Source organism: Lycorma delicatula, chromosome 6 (genome assembly GCF_047948215.1).
Source record: "Lycorma delicatula isolate Av1 chromosome 6, ASM4794821v1, whole genome shotgun sequence".
Taxonomy (NCBI): domain Eukaryota; kingdom Metazoa; phylum Arthropoda; class Insecta; order Hemiptera; family Fulgoridae; genus Lycorma; species Lycorma delicatula.
Window position 1 is genome coordinate 43703013 of NC_134460.1, and position 19352 is coordinate 43722364.

At 33.7% G+C, this 19352-nt stretch overlaps 1 protein-coding gene across 1 annotated transcript in view; it reads right to left on the bottom strand.

Moving 5' to 3' along the window:
• Positions 1–14558, bottom strand: part of LOC142326854 (uncharacterized) — a 182508-nt gene extending 167950 nt beyond the window's left edge. The window contains exon 1 of the mRNA XM_075369589.1: positions 14202–14558. Coding sequence (XP_075225704.1) covers positions 14202–14536 — 335 coding nt within the window. The 5' untranslated portion in view covers positions 14537–14558. The remainder of the gene's footprint in view (positions 1–14201) is intronic.
• Positions 14559–19352: the final 4794 nt, after the last annotated feature.

The following is a 19352-nucleotide window of genomic DNA, read 5'->3' on the forward strand; positions in this document are numbered from 1 at the left end:
TTTTATTCCAGTCTACATTATCGAATGCCTTTTCTAGGTCTATAAACGCCAAGTATGTTGGTTTGTTTTTCTTTCATCTTCCTTCTACTATTAATCTGAGGCCTAAAATTGCTTCCCTTGTGCCTATACTTTTCCTGAAACCAAACTGGTCTTCTCCTAACACTTCTTCCACTCTCCTCTCAATTCTTCTGTACAGAATTCTAGTTAAGAAAAAAGCTGATTTTGAGCTTAGAAGAATGATTTTAAGCTTAGGAGCTTAAAATCATTCTACACTTCTCATAAATTAATTTATTCATAAATAATTTCAAAATCTCTTTTAAAGTATTTTTATTGTAAATGAAGAAAACATGAAAAAAATATATTAATATTTTATTTTATTTTATATTTTTGTAAAATAACAAAACAAGAAAAAATAAATGAATAAAGAGTGTAACTGTCATTTTTTCACTAAAAATTGAGTCGCTTAATTCCTATTTCAATAATACCGAGATTAATTTCATTCAAGGTTAAAGGAATAATCCTCTAACTATTTGAAATATGTTTTTATTTATTAGAATATTATCCAGTTTATATAACTGCCAACTTCTTCTTTTTTTTTTAAGATGATCAACTTGTCATATACATTCACTTTATAAAACAATAAAATCAATAATATATGGAATATTTTAATATTCTTTTCCTCATCGATTAGTTCATTCTTTTCCTGATGGATTAGTTTCACACATAAGCCTGAGGCTTGTCCAAGGGAATGTAGAAATGGAATTTTGTAGCGTATGATAGATGACATGCCTAGCCGGGATTGGAACTCGGGACCTACGGACGGAGAGCCGAGACGCTATCACTCCGCCACGGAGATTGGCGGAGTGGTATTTAGTTATAGTATATCTTTTTTGTATGAAAAGACATTATACAGTGTTCAACTTAAAAGAAGCCCCAAATGACTCAATAGTTTATGCTAATCGCATATTTATATTAAAATTGATATATTGGTGTGAGATGGGTAAAATAATGTGAAAGAAGTTGGTACGACTGGTGCTGGAGTGGGGAGAACCGTTTATTGCCCCGTTTATTGCCTGCAAATTTGAGTATTGCAAGTCTGTGTCGAGCATTGGCTACTGAACAAGATTGCGTAATCGTGAGCTCTTGTTTATAAAATGCGGTTAACTGTTGAACAACGCGTATTGGAGATGAAAACTTCTTTAGAAACGAAATTTCATGTTGCTTGTCCGCGAAAGTTCAGGAAGGAATTTGAAAAGGAAGCACCTATGACAATTGTTGTTATTCAGAAGGTAGTTAAAAAATTTCCTGAAACAGACTCGGCCAGAAAAGTGCCCGAAGCAGGTCAGTTTTAATTAAACAGCTCGTACAGAACAACATTAAAACGCCTGTTACAAGATCTCCTCACAAATATTTGCAGAGAATAAGCCGGGAAAAGAACAATTCACTAGGTTCAGCCCACACAGTGAGAAGAATGCTAAAATGCTATCCTTACCGAATGCAGGTTTTCCATAAGCTAACTAATGCTGATTACGCAAAAAAGCTTCACAATTGTCAAAGGTTCAATAATTTCATTCGAGGCAACAATGACATTTTAGATCATTGGGTTTTTCACAGATGAAACCTGATTTCACTATGGTGGGTATGTTAATAGTCAGAACTACCAGACCTGGGGTACTGAAAACCTGCACGTTTTCTTTAGAGCTCCCTTACACCAACAAAAATTACGCTTCTGATATACGGATTCAGGCGACGAATAACAGGACCCTTGTTTTTTTTTTTAAATGTGGATGATTATTACAAAAGGATGAACGTGATAGCTAGTTGCAACAGGATAGCGCCACACTTTCCTTACACCACGCTCTACTATGGAGAAGTTAAAGGATTTTTTCAATGAAAAATCATTTCTAAAGGATTTTGGCCACGGTTTACTTAAAAAAAATTGTTTAATGGAGCAATCCACACACCCTGCAGGTATTGAAGACAAATAATACCAATACCATCCAGGAATTAGACAAGGTACAGCTAACAAGAGTAGCCACTCATAGAACACTCATGACACACGCATAGAAGGGGATAGACATCATTTTCAGCAACTTCTGTAAATTATTACGTAAGTATTTGTCAATAAACTATTATTTACGATTAAATAAGCCATTCAAGTCGAACATTTTAAGGAAGTTCAAATATTTGTATGTCAGTACCAATTTTAATAACCAATTATGTAATCAGTATGAAGGTAATAATGATGTTTCTAAAAATATATAAATTTTAAGCAATAATTAAGCCAATTTTTCTTTTTAATATTACTTTTATATATTTTATTAATGTAAAATAATGATAATAATACTGAAGCCATTTCTGTGAAGAAAATTTCAAGTCCTGTATAAAATTATCGTGTAGAAATTGTATTACATTTAGAAATACTTTGTTTCTCCGTCTGTGTCTACAACATTAGTAACTTCTTATTAATCTCAAAAAATTAATGAATCCTTACTTCATGGTTGAAAAGCTTAATTAGTAAAAAAATAATAATAAGATTTCAAACGCAAACGAAAGTTCTTAGTAAAAAAAATTGTTATTTTTACTATTTCTTGCTTATTTTCCATATTTTTGGAAAAGTCCACTTTTCTGCTGAAAAACCTAGCACTCCAATTTTTCTCGTTTATTTCACATTTAAAATTTTTAAAACTTTGTATGAGCACAAATTAAATAAACTTCTATAAAATGTATTCTAAGATATCAATTCGGAGTTTGGCCAATCATTACAAAAACTTGGATTCGTATAATTCTCGTGTGTGTTCTGTTTCTTTTGTTGCAGATACCCACAGCCACCACAATTAACAAATGGTTTCTTCACTGCGGCCACGCGGTCCCACAACCCCTTCCCGGACACACGTGTGTCTGGAGATTAATATTATGTAGAGTAAAGAACTTCAGTTTGCTTCTGAAAAGGCGACCGCCGCCCCAAAACCGCGATCGGGAATAGGTATCACCAATTTTTTGTAAGTTCCCTATTCCCTTTCCTTTCAAGAAAGAAGAATGAGGGAACGAGCCCAGCAGCCATCAGCCCAGCAGTCACCTGCACAGTAGCCACCTGCCCAGCAGTCACCTGCCCAGCATGGAAGAAAGAAGAAACCTGCACATTCCCCCGTTCAGCCCTTCGGGGCCACGGGAATACTAAGGTTAATGGTATGTAACTTCGGTTACTGCCAATTCTCGGAAAGTGCAGGCCAAAGAAGAATGAAGAGGTCATCGGAAGAAGAAGATGAAGAAGAAGGAAGACCCTCTACTCGTCCCAACATCACGGACAGGAGTCCGGAACAGAGCCCAGCAGAGATGCGTCCTGAAAGGCAGCCATAACAGACGTGGATGAAGAACTTCTACACAACCCTTCCTTTAAAACTTACATATAAATTAACATAAATCAGCAATTGCGACTCCTCCGGAAAAGTGAGAATTACGGAATGAGTGCAAAGTTAGCGGGAGTTTATAGATTCTCCCTTCGGATCGCAGAACCTGGACAGAGTCCCTTGCTGCTGGATGATTCAATCGGGCGTGTTTTTAAAAAAGTTTATTTTAAGTGACGGGTCTAATTTTTCAAGTTTTGTCTTAAGTATTTAGTGTTTTAAGGACGGATTTAATTGCATTCCAATCCGTTGTTAAACCAGCGTTATCAAACCCATTTTATGGGCCGATCGCGGAAGGCTAGGCTTATGAAACCTGTCCTCCCGACGTAATTCCCCTTCAGACCGACCACTGAAGTCTTTTCGGTGCTAACGCTTCATAGGCTAGCAGGAATACGCCACAACGGGGCACTAACTATATGGAGGGTCCGTATTTAATCAAAAAGGTTTTTAAAATTATAATACCTTTATGCAAACGCATTTCTAAATTTACAACGAAAATCCTTTCTTTACTAAAAAAAAAAAACTTTTGTAATTTAGTTGTTTATATTAGTTCAATCAATAAAAATATTGGATAAAATCAACTGCTTATTCTTTTGCAATGCTAATATTACAAAGTTGTTAATACTATTCTGTTTGAAAAAGGGAATTATTTTATCATTATTAGTAAAATAATTTTGCAGATAAGATCTGCCTTCATATTACTTATTGATTAGGATTATTGATGTATAAAATAGCATATACTTATTTAAAATTTAACATACCATTATGAAACAGGAATGCGATAGCATTGATAAAAAAAATTTACCTTATCATCAGGCTAAAATTATTTTTTGCCTTACTCATCACAATAAAATTTGGCGTAAAAGAAAGGGTGGTCAGGTTCAATTTTTAATAAATTACAAACCTATTTAAAAAATTATTCCACCAATTTATTTAAAATAAAAAAATTATTTTACCGAAATTTAACGTGTTCAAAAAATATGACCTTCAACAGTTTCCAGTATCGAGTATTCATTTTTTTCTTGTTCTTTTACTTGTCATCTTCACATATTTTTACTTCCTTGTACGAAGTAGAGGAAGTATTGTGATCGCGAAAAATTTCAGTTTTCAGATTTCAACGGAGATATCCATTTTGACTAGTTTCGGCGCGACGTATGTATCTCTCATAGCTCAAAAACGATTAGCTGAAGGTTGTTGAAATTTTGGATTTAGGACTGTTGTAACATCTAGTTGTGACGTCCCCTTTTGATTGCAATCAACTGGACCAAAAGTGTCCAAAAAACCCAAAATCCCAAAAATTTGAATTTTTGACTTGTTCTTAATTGCAGTAATAATCCCCCATTGAAAACTTTTCAACGATATATCATAACTGGTTACAGAGTTATAGCCAAATAAAATTTCAATTAATGAATTATTTGGATCTTACAGGGTAAGACACATCGGTTCGAATGAAACTTCATCTCCTTTTCTTTTTTAATTTAAATATATTGATTTATATCAATATATTATAATTAGTAATTAATTATTAACTTCTGATTGTGGTAGCGTTTTGGACTTTAATCCCGAGGTCCCGGGTTCAAATCCCGGTCAGGCATGGCATTTTCACGCACGATACAAATCACTCATCTCACATCTGAAGCAGTGCCTAACGGTAGTCCCGGAGGTTACACAAAAAAAAAAACTAAAAAATCTTTTACGATAAATAATTCAATAATAACAATTAAAAAAAAAAAAAAAATATATATATATATATATATATAAGAAGTTAATGAAATAAATGTTTTTTGTACTATTCATTTTAAAAAAATGTCTATGTAATTTAATAGGCGTACAAGGAAGTAATGTGGTGTCTACATCAGATTTTTTTTTGTACTATTCACATCGTATATTTATTATTTTTAATTATTATTAGTACTAAATTTTACCACTATTATTGGTATTCTTAATTATATATTTTATGATTTTTATCAATATTTTACCAAGGATTCTTTTATTGGTTTAAGCAAATTCTAGAGCATTTTCATCTGCGTTTACTTCGTAAAATATGCATGCCTACCTATTTATAATATGATCAAAGTAATGTATAAATATGCCAAATTTGACTAAAATATGTATACACAATTCGGTTTTTCTTTGATTCTATTTACGTTGTAAATACGTAACGGTTGATTACTAAGTATTTAATAAATATATTTTTTATAATTTACATTAATAAAAATCAAATTATGAAAGAACCTTTCATCCATTAAAATACAGGAAATAAAACATAAAAAATGAATAAACCATTTATTCGAGAGAAACTTACTTAAAAAAAAGAGATTAATAAAGAATAAAATACCCAAAATTTCTTTATAGTGGAAAATACAGAACGAAAAGTTGGAACACATCGTATCTCGTTTTATACTCCCAAGTAAACATAAGTCCTCGTCAGCAAATTTCTTTGTCAAGATGTACTCGTAAGTTGTAGAAATTTCGTTACCCCAATAAACTCTACCAAAACCGTAATCCCTTTATTTACAACAGTTTTATTTTACTTATATAAAAACAACATTTTATCTTTTTAATAAGTTTTATTATTTAAATCATATTCAAACTAATCTGTTATATCTGTTCTAAATATACTCGAAAATGTAGGAAATTCTTAGTAAGTGCGATATGAGCATAGAATTTTTCATCGTCCTACTCGATCTTAAATTATTTCTGTAATATTTAATAACAATAGTTAAATTAGTTTAAGTTTAATTATTAATATTTCTTCACGTTCTGATTATATTTAATGACTTTTTTGCAGAACTATCTGTTTCCATGATGCTGATTATGAATTTTTGTACTTCCTATCTTTCTTCAGCAGGATAATACAGAGTAAATCCGTTTAACAAACGCCCGTTCATTCGATTGTCACATTATCAGAACGTGGTATTTCAATGTCCATTTTTTTTCGTACGTAGTTAGTTTTTGTCAAACTTCAAATTTACATTTCTTTTGTAATTTTAGTATAATTTCTGCTTCATTTCAGATTAATAAATTACATACGAGTATAATAGAATGAATTTAATAAGAAAAAATAGTTTTACATAGACAATCATGAATAAATTACAGACCCCATCAAATAGTTACGTGTATTTATAAACAAAATTCATCTTTTGCAAACACAACAGCCAAATGAACTCGACCATCCTCATTCAAAGAAATGCGTGTGAGAAATGCAGGTCTTTTTTAAGCCTAATTTTTTTTTAAGTTAAGGCTGAATTTATATTTAATGCGTAGATACTTAAAAACTATCTCAAACAAATCTTTATACCTATATTTTATAATATTATATTTTATATTTGCACCTTATCATGATCTTAAAAGAATTTATAATATTTTTTAATTATCCAAGCATTCATTCAACCAGACCACGTTTTGTCCTGACTAATCCGGATGAGGGGGTTTTATTGTAAATCATTTCCCAGATAGTTCACAATAAACAGTTTTCATTAAAAACACTTCCACATAATTTAAAGGTGCCATCAACTTAAAATTTGTAAAACATGAAATCGATGCTAAATTTAAAATTAAATGTATAAATACTTTTATTACGTTTAATATTCATACAATAATTTTTTTATTTAATATCTTGTATTTTATCTTATAGACACTAACGTTTTTCCTTTTTTAATTTCAGTCTGATTAATAATAATCCGAAATAGTTCCACACCTTTTAATCCCAGATTTATGAGCTTTTACTGCATTTTTCAAGATAATAAGGTTATAATTGCTTATTTTAACAAATGTTAATTTGACTTAAAAATACTTTCCCCTACTGAATAACGGCCTTATCACAGGCTAGAAAATACAGGGCGTTTCATAATGTTCTTCAGAGTTTCGAAAATTTCTTAACAAAAAACTATTTCACTCATAAGAATAAAACAAGTACTGTACGAAAGAGTACTTCAAATAGCTTTGTTCCACATATACTAGGCAGTTAGTAAACCATTTGCTCGCTAGGCGTTAACAGTAGAGAAAATGGCTGCCACGGGAAGCGAGAAGTCGTTTTGTGTGTAAATATTTCACTTGTCAACGTCAGTAATTTCTGTGCAACGTGGGTTTGGGTTGAAATTTCATAAGGAGCTACCAAGTGACAATTCAATTCGTGCATGGTATATTTACTGAAACTGGTTGCTTGTGTAAGCGAAAATCAACCGGTCGTCCATCAACCTCAAAAGTCAATGTCAGTGTGCGTGCAAGTTTCATTCGCAGCCCGTCAAAATCGACTGCGGCTGCAGGCACAGAATTAGGAATTCCGAAAACAACAGTGTGGAGAGTTCTCCGTAAACGTTTATTATGCAAACCGTAGGATCTTCAATTAATCCAGCGTCTTTCTGATGGAGATAAAACACGTAGGGTCGATTTGTTTACAGTTACAGGAAAAGATGTTGTTAGATGAAAGTTTTCTAAACAAGATAATTTTCAGCGATGAAGCTACTCTCCATATTAGCGGCAAAGTAAACCGTCATAACGTGCGAGTTTGGGGAACTGGAAACCCACACGCTTACGTGGAACACATTCGGGATTCTCCGAAAGTAAACGTTTTTTGTACGATCTCTCGTGAGGTGGTATGGGCCGTTCCTTTTTTTGGAAACGACAGTAACCGGCATGATATACCTGGATATATTACAATTATGGCTTACGCCTCAGCTACTCAACGACTTCATTTTCCAGCAAGATGGTGTCCTGCCCGTTTTCATAACGAGGTTCGACAGTAGCTTAACACAACATTACCTCGACGCTGGATAGGACGTGCGTCTGAAAACCAACACATTATGCTGTGGCCACCAAGATCACCAGACCTCACGCCATGTGATTTCTTTCTCTGGGGTTACGTGAAAGATAAGATGTTTATCCCACCGATGCCGCACGATATCGCTGAGCTAAAGGATTGCATAATCAATGCAACAACTCTATCGAAAATGACATGTTAGAACGAGTTTGGCAAGAGCTAGACTTTCGTGTTGATGTGTGCCATGTCACCAGAGGACCACATATTGAACATGTATTTCAATAAATGTTCAAAATGTTTAACAAAAGCTGTTTGAGTCCCTCCATCACCTCGTACAACTTTCATTTAGGTAAGTGAAATACTTTTTTAGTACTGAATTTTTGTAACTCCTAAGAACATTATGAAGCACCCTGTATTAATCATGTCAAACATTTGAGTTATAGGAAAAACTAATCATAATTTCTTTTAATGAGAGTTATGATATTTACTGCACAACTAATTATAAAAATAAATAAAGTTGTACTTGTAGGGATATCAAGTGTTTTTCGGGTGGATAAGTTTAGAATAACTACTGTGAATAGGTTAATTGTAGAATGCAATGGGAAATAATCTTCAGTTACTCTAATAATCCTGGCATTAGGTGCTTGTAATCCTTCAGAATTTCTGTCATTTTCGAGAACTTTTACGTCTTGCGTTGCGAAAAACCATTTTAATAGAGCTACTTCCAGGCAAAATAATTGATACAAAAACTTTTTTTTAACAGATAATTTTTTTAAAAACAGTTAAACTTTTATTGTTTTTGGTCATATATTCTACGAAAGCTGTACCAATTTTGTTTTTTTAACCATACCAACGGTAGAAAATTATATCACATTCTTATATGCGTTTTTTTACGGTAAAACTAATTGGGTATTTGAATATCGATTAATAGATTTGGCGCTCTAGGGAATTAATTGTAAAAATATTTTAAATAACTACTACCCTTTTGTAGCCATTTACGTTTTATACTCGACGTTTTCCAGAAATCTTAACATTTTTCCTATATACAGTGGGAAAAATAAAATGAAACTATAAATCTTATTTTATATTTCAAACAGAAAGATTTATAATTTTTATAGAAACATATATACTTATTTATTTTTTTAAATTTATTTTGAATCACAGCAGAAACAGAAAACTTTTCCCATCTTGTTATAACCTAGAGTTCTGGAATCTCCGATACGACATGTGCCGGCTCGGCTGCTCGGTGGTGAGGCTTGATCTTTGCGCCTTTTAGGAAAAGATCCGAAACAGAAACCCGTTCGCGGTCTTTGTAGTTCCCGCCATTTATGATTCTGGCGGGAAGGTAGGTGTTTATATAAATGCCACGGAAGCTGTATCGCGCCAGTACGAATTTTCCTGGACACAACTACCTCGGCCCTGAAAGGCCAGTCGGTCAACGGGCCCCCGGTCGACTTCGACGATCAGATCGCGCTTGACCACGACCTCGCCTACGAATCAGCCACAGAACAATCATCACATCCGTGCGGCTGGTAGAAAGGAGATCGGAAATTTTAGTGGGGATTTCTGTCGGACTGGGAATCGGCATAGCCTTGTCGGTGCTGCTAGTTTATCCACAAAATACGCAGTTAAATCGGTTACTGGAGTATTATATCCAAGAATGTTGGGACGTCGTACATCGGAACTTGAGATGGTTGATGAACTTTCAGCATAGGTAGCTAAATTACTGAATAAAACGTCAGGTCATTAGTAGACCGCTGGAGCTGCAGACATTACACACTGCCGATTTTCAACTTAAAGTCCGCCAAGCTGACTTTCAACCATCTTCAATTAATGTGGTCCTCGGCTTATCAATTAATAACGAACTATTTACAGTAAATTATATAAATGGCATTAATACAATGATAGATAATTTCTAGATGAATTAATTTTCATGATGAAGTCAGAAATTTACTGACTAGTCTCGAACAGTAGAGATCTTAGAGAAATAGTTTGTTTTTTCAAAATATTAAAACTTTATTTTATTTAAACTTACGTTTATCAGTTTCGATGGATTAAAGAACTGTAAAAAATTTATCTTGTTTTTTTTATTCTTGAAAAAATAAAAAATTATATTGATTTTTAAATTGCATTAAAAAATTTATCTCCTGAATGTCACCTAGTTTTGTCAAAACAATTTCCTCTTATTCAAAGTAATGATAAATAATTAATAACTGTAAAGTACAAAGTAGGATTAAAAAGTGGTAGGACAGAATTTCTGTAGCGCAAACGGAGCCCTTCGGACCACCTGTGCGCGGTAGTGGGGAGCCTTCCGAAGAGACCGATATTTTTTCCAGTCGCCTGCGGGCAAGCGGAGAGTAAGCACGTCGATTTCCGTGAACCTCTGTTAAGAAGTGTCGTCGCGATCCGAGATGGATAAAAATCTCGAGCAGCGTTACGCCATCAAACTCGGGAAAACCGCAACGGAGACCCTCAGAATGATTAAGGACCCCTACGGGGATGCCGCCGTAAGCCGTTCAACAGTGTTCGAGTGGCATAAGCTGTTCTGAGAGGGGCGGGAGCTCGTCGAAGACGACCATGATGAAAATGAAAATGTTTGATGAAAATGTGGCCAAAGTGAAGGCGCCCAAATTTCGTATCCCCTGGACAGACTGTGAATGTCAGTTTTTACATGAACGTGCTTAACAGGTTGCGCAAACGCGTCTTCCGCGTGCGGCCAGACATCGCCGGAAGCTTCACTACGACAACGCGACGTGCTGCTGCTGAGAGAGTTTCTGGCCAAGCACAGGGTTGCCACGTTGCCTTCCTTACAGTACAGATCTGGCATCGCCGGACTTCTTCCTCTTTCTCCGGCTCAAGCGGGACCTCAAGGGAAACCGATACAGCTCCATAGAAGATGTCCAAGGGGCCGTGACGGTATATCTGAAGGGGATCCCGGAAAGCGAGTTCCAGAAGGCGAACGCGCAGCGGAAATCGCGTTATACGCGTTGTGTCGAAGCACAAGGGTGCTATTTCAAAGACTACTAATGATTTGTATCGATTAGTTCAATAAAAAAATTTTAATTAATTCAGTCCTACTATTTTTTGATCCTATCTTGTAAGTATTAGTTTCTCACTTAAATTTTTTCTGAAATCTTAGGTCGAATTTAGGCTAATACTTTGAAAATATAACGCCTCAAATCTATTAAATAATTCAAAACAAAGTATAGTAAGACATTAATCTATCGATGAATGTCACGATATGTTTATCAAACAGATATTAGTACTTTTTTTTTGATGAACTACTAAAATTAAAAAAGAAAAACCATGAAAGTACAACTTTATGAAACGTTCGAACAAAAAACAAAATCAATAACCTAAAACTTCAAATATAACTATGGCCATGTTTTACAAAAAGAAATAAAAAAAAGGATCAAAGGAAGAATGCATTCAATAAGGGTTTCAAAAAAAAATTCCCTAGAGTAAATAAATTTCCCCATTGCACTGAACATTATTTTTATATCTATTTATTTATAAAAATACCTTGATAATAAATAAACAATATATCAAACAAATAATATGGCAAAATAATTAAATATTTAGAATGGGTTTTCCATATTAATATAAATATATATATATTATATATGTAAACACGCTGTTGGCTATGCATATACCATTGACAAAAAATAAGGTACAACAATATTTTATTTAAACCAATAAAATTTTAACGTAAGTTTTTAAAACGAACTACGAATTAGTTTAAACATCAACGCTGGGAATTTATTTTAAAAAATAAAAGAAATACGAACTGAGGAGGTGTTAATAAAGTTCTAAAATATATATCTATATATAGTAACACAACTATTGATAATAATTGAATTTTACTGCTAAATATAAATAAGTAATCATTTAAATGCTTTAATATGATAAAACGTACACGTAAGAACCGCAGAACGAAAAACTTAAACAGTAAACGACTGATTTGATGTACCGTAAACACTCTCCAAAGTGCAATAAAATCGAATAACATCTAGACGGCAAATTATTACCACTCATCCAATAGCCACACGACATTATTATGCTCTAAAAATATTTACAAAAAATATTCGTTTAAAAAAAAAATTAGCATAATAGTCAAATAAAAAAATATGAATAGATTTATTTAAAAGGTTTTTATCATTATGTTATATTTGAATTAATTCAATTTTTTTTGTAGATGTTTCCCAAATGATATAATGTTAAAAGTAAAGAAACAGTTTTATAATAAGAAAGAATTATGTCACAGCATCGCGTCAAACCATCTATATAAAATAACATAACATTTCTATGCTTTATGTTATTAAATAATACAAATATACAACAAGGAATAGAATAAAAAAATTAAGACATTTAAAAACTTTTTCAGGAATGTACGGATATTTAAATCATGATATCAAAGGCCAGAATGATTACCGTCGTTCCAGATGATATAAATAACGTATTATTAATTTAAAATTATTTTCTTGTATACCTTATTAAGTAGATTTCATAAGAAAGCTACCTATTGTAACGGATACCATGATTTGACTTCCGGAAAATTTCGACATATTTTCGCGTTTCACATCCTACTTTCTTTTCCTGTTTAGCCTCCAGTAACTACCGTTTAGATAATACTTCAGAGGATGAATGAGGATGATATGTATGAGTGTGAATGAAGTGTAGTCTTGTACATTCTCAGTTCAACCATACCTCAGATGTGTGGTTAATTGAAACCCAACCACCAAAGAACACCGGTATCCACGATCTAGTATTCAAGTCCGTGTAAAAATAGCTGGCTTTACTAGGACTTGAACGCTGGAACTCTTGACTTCCAAATAAGCTGATTTGGGAAGACGCGTTCACCACTAGGCCAACCCGGTGGGTTCGCGTTTCACATCCACCAGTCCCCAAAACCACCGTCAGTTCAAATGTTCATATATAAATATATATTTCATTTCTTGTGGACACGATAAATGCCGTAATGTTGCGCCAATCACTTTCGAATTGATACATAAAATATATCGATCCAAAATCTCGGTAGAGTTTGTTAATGGTCAAAATCGGACCCTGACGGTGGAAATGGGTGAGCTTTTTCGAAAAAACATAATATCGCTATAACTTTCTTATTAAGTAAAATATCGAATTCGTTTAAAGTCGCTACTATTCTTTGAATAAGGGCCTAAAACTTATTAAAGTAAAGTTTTTTGCTATCACCAACCATTGGCCCAAGGGGTGGAAAAAATGGGGTTTTGAAGATAAAACAGAGTCATACCTACCTTAATAGGCCCAGTATCGAATCGGTTTAAAATGTTCGTTAGTCCTTTAAACATTACCTAAAACGTTTGTCAGAAAAAGTTTTTTATACGATCAACTCTTCGGCAAGGGATGACCAAAACAAAAAACAAAAAAAAAACAACAGAAAAATCAAAATATCGCTACCACTTTCTTAAGTGAAATATCGAATTCGTTTAAAGTTCTTACTATTCTTTGGATAAGGGCTTAAAACTTATCTGAGTAAAGGTTTTTGATACCAATTACTGGTCCAACTTGCGGGAAAAATGAGGTTTCGAAGAGAAAAAAGTTCATACCTACCTTAATAGACATAGTATCGAATCGGTTTAAAGTGATCGTTAGTCCTCTAAACATCCTTTTCTGAATCAATTTTTGATATGACCAAACCTTACGGCAAGGGATGACCAAAATGTTGCTGGAATTGTAAGATGAGGCGTGTCGTGTGCTAAACATGCGAAACGTTTTTCACATGCAACCGTTGTCATATTGAGTAAATTTGAAGTTTTTCTTAACTTTAAGGTGGAAATCTTTTTTATCCTCTACTTACCACGAGTGAAATCTACCTCCACCTTCCGGCGTGCCGAAAGGGATTTTATTTTATTATTATTTTATAAATTGAACTGCAGTTAAAATTAAATATCTAACTTACAAAAAATGCATCAAACATTACATCAACAAAAAAAAAATCATGAATAAAACTAAAAAAAAGGAATTCATTTAATAAAAGACGAAAATTTACTTACCCAGAAGTAGCTTGCTGATCAACTTCAGGCCAAGAAAGACGACGCCTACAAAAAGCAAGAGGTTGTCGTGCATGATGAGAGGGTTGCCTAAACGATCCAACCCTTCGAGGACCTTCGATCGTTCGTCTACGTGGAGGTGTTAAAGTTCCTGGTGCCGGTACTACTTTAGGAAATCCTGGTATAGATGCTGAACGGCCACCGGATCCGCTACTTTCTTCTGTAACTTCAGGAGGAGCGGCTCCTGGTTCTTTACTTAAAGAAAATCTTTTAGGACTCAAGCTAAGGTTAGCTACGCTGCTTGTAACATATTGTTGCAGCGAGTTGAAGAAGCTCATCCTGATTGTTAACTCCTCACATTATCACATTACCTGAATAGATAAGCAAACAAAATTATTAGATATAATATTTATAAATATTAATTAATATATTTATATTATATATAAATATATATATATATATATATATATATATATATATATATATATATATATGTTAGGACTGGCTCAATTAAATTCTTTGATAACGGCTCAAACATTTTTACGATGAGGCAATAATGAAATTAAATTTTCGACTAAATTAAAAAACTGAGAAAGGTAGTTAGATATTTTTAAATTTTGACTTTTAATAGAGCGGTCGTAGAAAATTGAGTTTTAATGCGATGAAATTACTTTTTTTGAAATGAAGGACATCGATTGCTTTGATTATTTTGTCCTACGAGAATCAACATTTTAGCGTATTTAAAATACCATGCCTGACCGGGATTCGATCCCAGGATCTCCATATGAAAGGTTAAGGCACTACCACTCCGCCACGGAAATCGGCTGAAAGTACTTAATAAGTTATTTAAAATTCTAAATTTTTAAGTCAACCTGATTTACGGTTGGAGAGATTAATATTTTCAATATTATTTCTAAACAGATTTCACTTGATATTTTGAAAATTCGTTGACCGTTTGAAATTTAGTATAAATATTTGGCTATACATATATCCAAATATTTTTCCTGATTTCCAACCCCATCAGATAAAGGACATCACGGTAACCATTTTTTTTTTTTTTTTTTTAAATTATAATTTACTTAGCCTTGTTGAATAACATGAACCGAATTGGATCAACTTATTGAAAGTAAATAATTACCCCGATAAAAGCTTCAAAAAAACAAGAAGATTGAATAAACATTCGTACTTTAACTATTACTTTTTAAAACCTTAATTTGCAAAACTGAAACTGTATGAAGTATTAATGTTGACATAGGAAACTTTTTTAAAAAGGAAGCGAATTATGAAAGGTACTGGAGAATTATAAAGAATTTTTTGATCTGTTTTTCAAGCTTAGCTATTATTAAAAATGTTATTTGAGGTATCTATTGAACAAGGGGGTTCAAATGGGAAACAAGTTTTTTTTTTAAATATTTGAATTTTTTTTAGCAATTATACTCAGTACAACATAATGTTAATAATAAAATTCAATTCATTAAAGGATTGACTGAAACAAAATATTCCTTACTAAGAATTTTGATACATTTTTTATTAAAATTTAATTTCTGCTTAATTTTTTTCGGTAAAAAAATAATTTGATCAAATCGTTCGCAATTTTTTTTTCCTAAAAATATTTATTTATAACTCTATTGTACACTAGATGCAGCATAATTAATTAATGTTTAAAACGCTATGCCATATTTGAAGTAACAATCTGTCACAAACAAAGGAGGAACATCTGTCATAAGGAAAACTTATGGAACCCTTATTTAAAAATTTATTTTCAAAAAAATTTATAAAAAAAGATTAAATTTAGTGGATATATAAGCATAATATTTACAAAACAAATCTAATTTACGATAAAAGATTAACAATTATCATAAAGATTAACAAAAAACTCTGATGAGGACACCACATGACTTCCTTGTACGGTTATAAATTTCATATTCACATTTTTTTTTTTAATGAGAAGTACATAGTTAAGAAAAAATTCAAAATCCTAATTTTTTTTTTTTTGGTTTTGGAAAATACAAGATAATAAATAAAACATTTATTGCAGGAATATTAAACATAATAAAAATATTTATACATTTAATTTTAAATTTAGCATCGATTTCATGTTTTATTACAAATTTTAAGACGATGACACCTTTACGTGGAAGTGTTTTTAAAAACTCTTTATCCTGAACTCTCTGGGAAGTGACTTACAATAAAAACCCCTCATCCGGATTAGTCAGGATAATTAAAAAATATTATAAATTCTTTTAAGATCATGATAAAGTGCAAATATAAAATATAATATGATAAAATATAGATATAAAGATTTGTTTGAGATAGTTTTTAAGTATCTACGCATTAAATATAAATTCAGCCTTAACTTAAAAAAAAATTAGGCTTAAAAAAGACCTGCATTTCTCACCCGCATTTTTTTAATGAGGATGGACGAGTTCATTTGGCTGTTGTGTTTGCAAAAGATTAAGTTTGTTTTTAAATAGACGTAACTATTTGATAGGGGTCTGTAATTCATTCACGATTGTATATGAAAAACTAATTTTTCTTATTAAATTCATTCTATTATACTCGTATGTAATTTATTAATCTGAAATGAAGCAGAAATTATATTAAAATTACAAAAGAGATACAAATTAGAAGTTTGACAAAAAATAACTACGTACGTAAAATAAATGGACATTGAAATACCACGTTCCAATAATTTGGACAATCGAATGAATGGAAGTTGGTTAAACGGATTTACTCTGTATTATCTTTCTGAAGAAGGATAGGAAGTACAAAAATTCATAATCAGCATCATGGAAACAGATAGTTCTACAAAAAACGTCATTAAAGAAAAATATAATCAAAACGTGAAGAAATATTACTAATTAAACTTAAAATAATTTAATTATTGTTATTAAATGTTACAGAAATAATTTAAGATCGAATAGGACAGTTACGATGAAAAATGCTATGCTCATATCGCAATTAATACGGATTTCCTGCATTTATATTTAAATCAGATTATTATGAATACGATTTAAATAATAAAACTTATTAAAACTTAATTTTGGTAGCCTGCGCCGAGACTGGTGGCGGGGGACTAACCCACTTAAGCTCAGGTGCGGCTGTTACCGCAGCGAAGAGACAGGCTTTTTTACCTTCTCCTCCACCCGTTTCAATGTGTGGATCCCGCCAAGGACCTTCCCCGTTGCGGTTTGTAGCCCTTGACTCCTTCAACCACCTAGTCTACCTTGCCCGACAGCCGATCAATGTCGTGAGTCTAAGACACGGTTAGCGCCTTAGAGGCCGTCACATTTTAATGCTAGCTCAGTAACCGTCGAGCTACACTCAGACAAGTACGAATCGTCAAGCTGCTGAAACTCGACCGAAATGGGAGACTGCTTTTTGAGGAGATTTTGGATCATGCGACCCGCATCTTTTCGATCCGTCCTAAATTTTTGGACCCGAAGTTCACCTTCACAGGCTTCTCCTGGAGACCTCCTGCTTAGGGCAGACCAAGACACCGCTGTCCTCAGTCACCCTCGACTTAACAAGGGGACGCATTTCCGACTTGTGCCCCTCGCCACCGTGCTTTCCTCGCGCAGGTCCAGCTACCTTCCCTGCACAACTCGAAACAGAAGCTACCGTAAGTTTTACGTGCAAGGCCACCTGATCGCGAGTGGGTAGGAGAACCTCCCCGCGCAGACCGCTGGGTCCTTTGCCGGAGCCCGTGGCCTCGGTGGCCACGGGCCTGCTTATCGACCTTCGCGGTGCGAAGGGGTCAACGGCCACCAAGTCCTTGGTGAGACCTACCAAGTCATCCAGGCTATTCCCCTTCGGATTGCTGCTTCATGCCGCTAAAAAAAAACTAAACCAGCTGCGACGCCAGGCACTACATTTACAGCTTTTAAGATCCTACCACCTGACACAAGACCAGGTGAGCGTCCGCAAATGTAATCCGAGCAAAGCTGTCTGTTCTTACACAACCCCGCACGAATAGTCAAAAGCTAAAACGCTCCTAATATATAACCACCGGCGAGGTCGGAGCGAAATCGCTTCCCGAACCTGCCAGACGCCTGAAATTTCCTTGGCTTCACGAACTACGAAAACAGGGACACCGGCACACAAAGGAAACGTCCTTATTTAGCCGGCGGTGGCCCTCCTGCAACACACTACGCTGCTGTTTCGTATAACACTCCGCAGCAACTCAAGTTGACTAACTGCCACCAACCATTATACAGCCTCGACGACGTGTACGTAGAACACTGTTCTTGCAGAAATCGCACCGGTATTTCAAAGCAAGTTTACAATACGGGGCCAGAGACATACCAATTAATTTGCTTGGAGGACAACCCTTAGAGAGTACGTCGGCAGGATAATCTGAACACTTAACGAAATGTCAAATAGCATTTGCGGTATTATGTTGAATTTCCGAAACTCTATTGCTAAAAAATATCTTCCAAATAAGATGGTTGTCTATCAATCCAGTAAAGTGCAACCATAGAATCAGTTTACAAGTTTACTTCGTTAAAATTTATCTTTACCTTTATTAATAAGCGAGTAAGTAACAAACAGCCACATAGTTCAAGTCTTGGTAACGTTATTTGTTTTAGAGGGGCCAATTTTTACTTTGAACACAGATGAAATTGTATTGTCAACAAATAATGTTCGTATTAAATACAACAACCGTAGCCCTTTTTTGAGGCATCAAAAAAACCATATAGTTTAATTGACTTAACCTTAATGTTATTATTAGTAATTATATATCTACTTATTTTTATAGATTCAATTGAATACAACTGATTGTATCCCATATCAATCAGTTCTCGATATTTAGCCGATTTTCTTGTCACAAGAAGTGGCAGCTTCAACGTACCTGAAGCATTACTGCGTAAAAGAATTGTCACCCTTTGCTTATAGATTTTATGTCCCTTAACAGCAGAGTCCAATTTTGCAGCGAGAGCTTTTTTAGGTAGCATTTTAAAAAATAATCCCGTCTCATCAGCGTTGAAAATCTGAGATGATGATAAACTCATGATGAGACGATGAAACTGTTCTTTTATAAATTTCGAAATTTTCATTTTATAATTTTTGCTAGCAGCATGATCCTCCGATAGACTGTCCCCTGATATACTGAGCTGACATATTCTGTGGTGAGCCTTCCACGTATCTAATCAA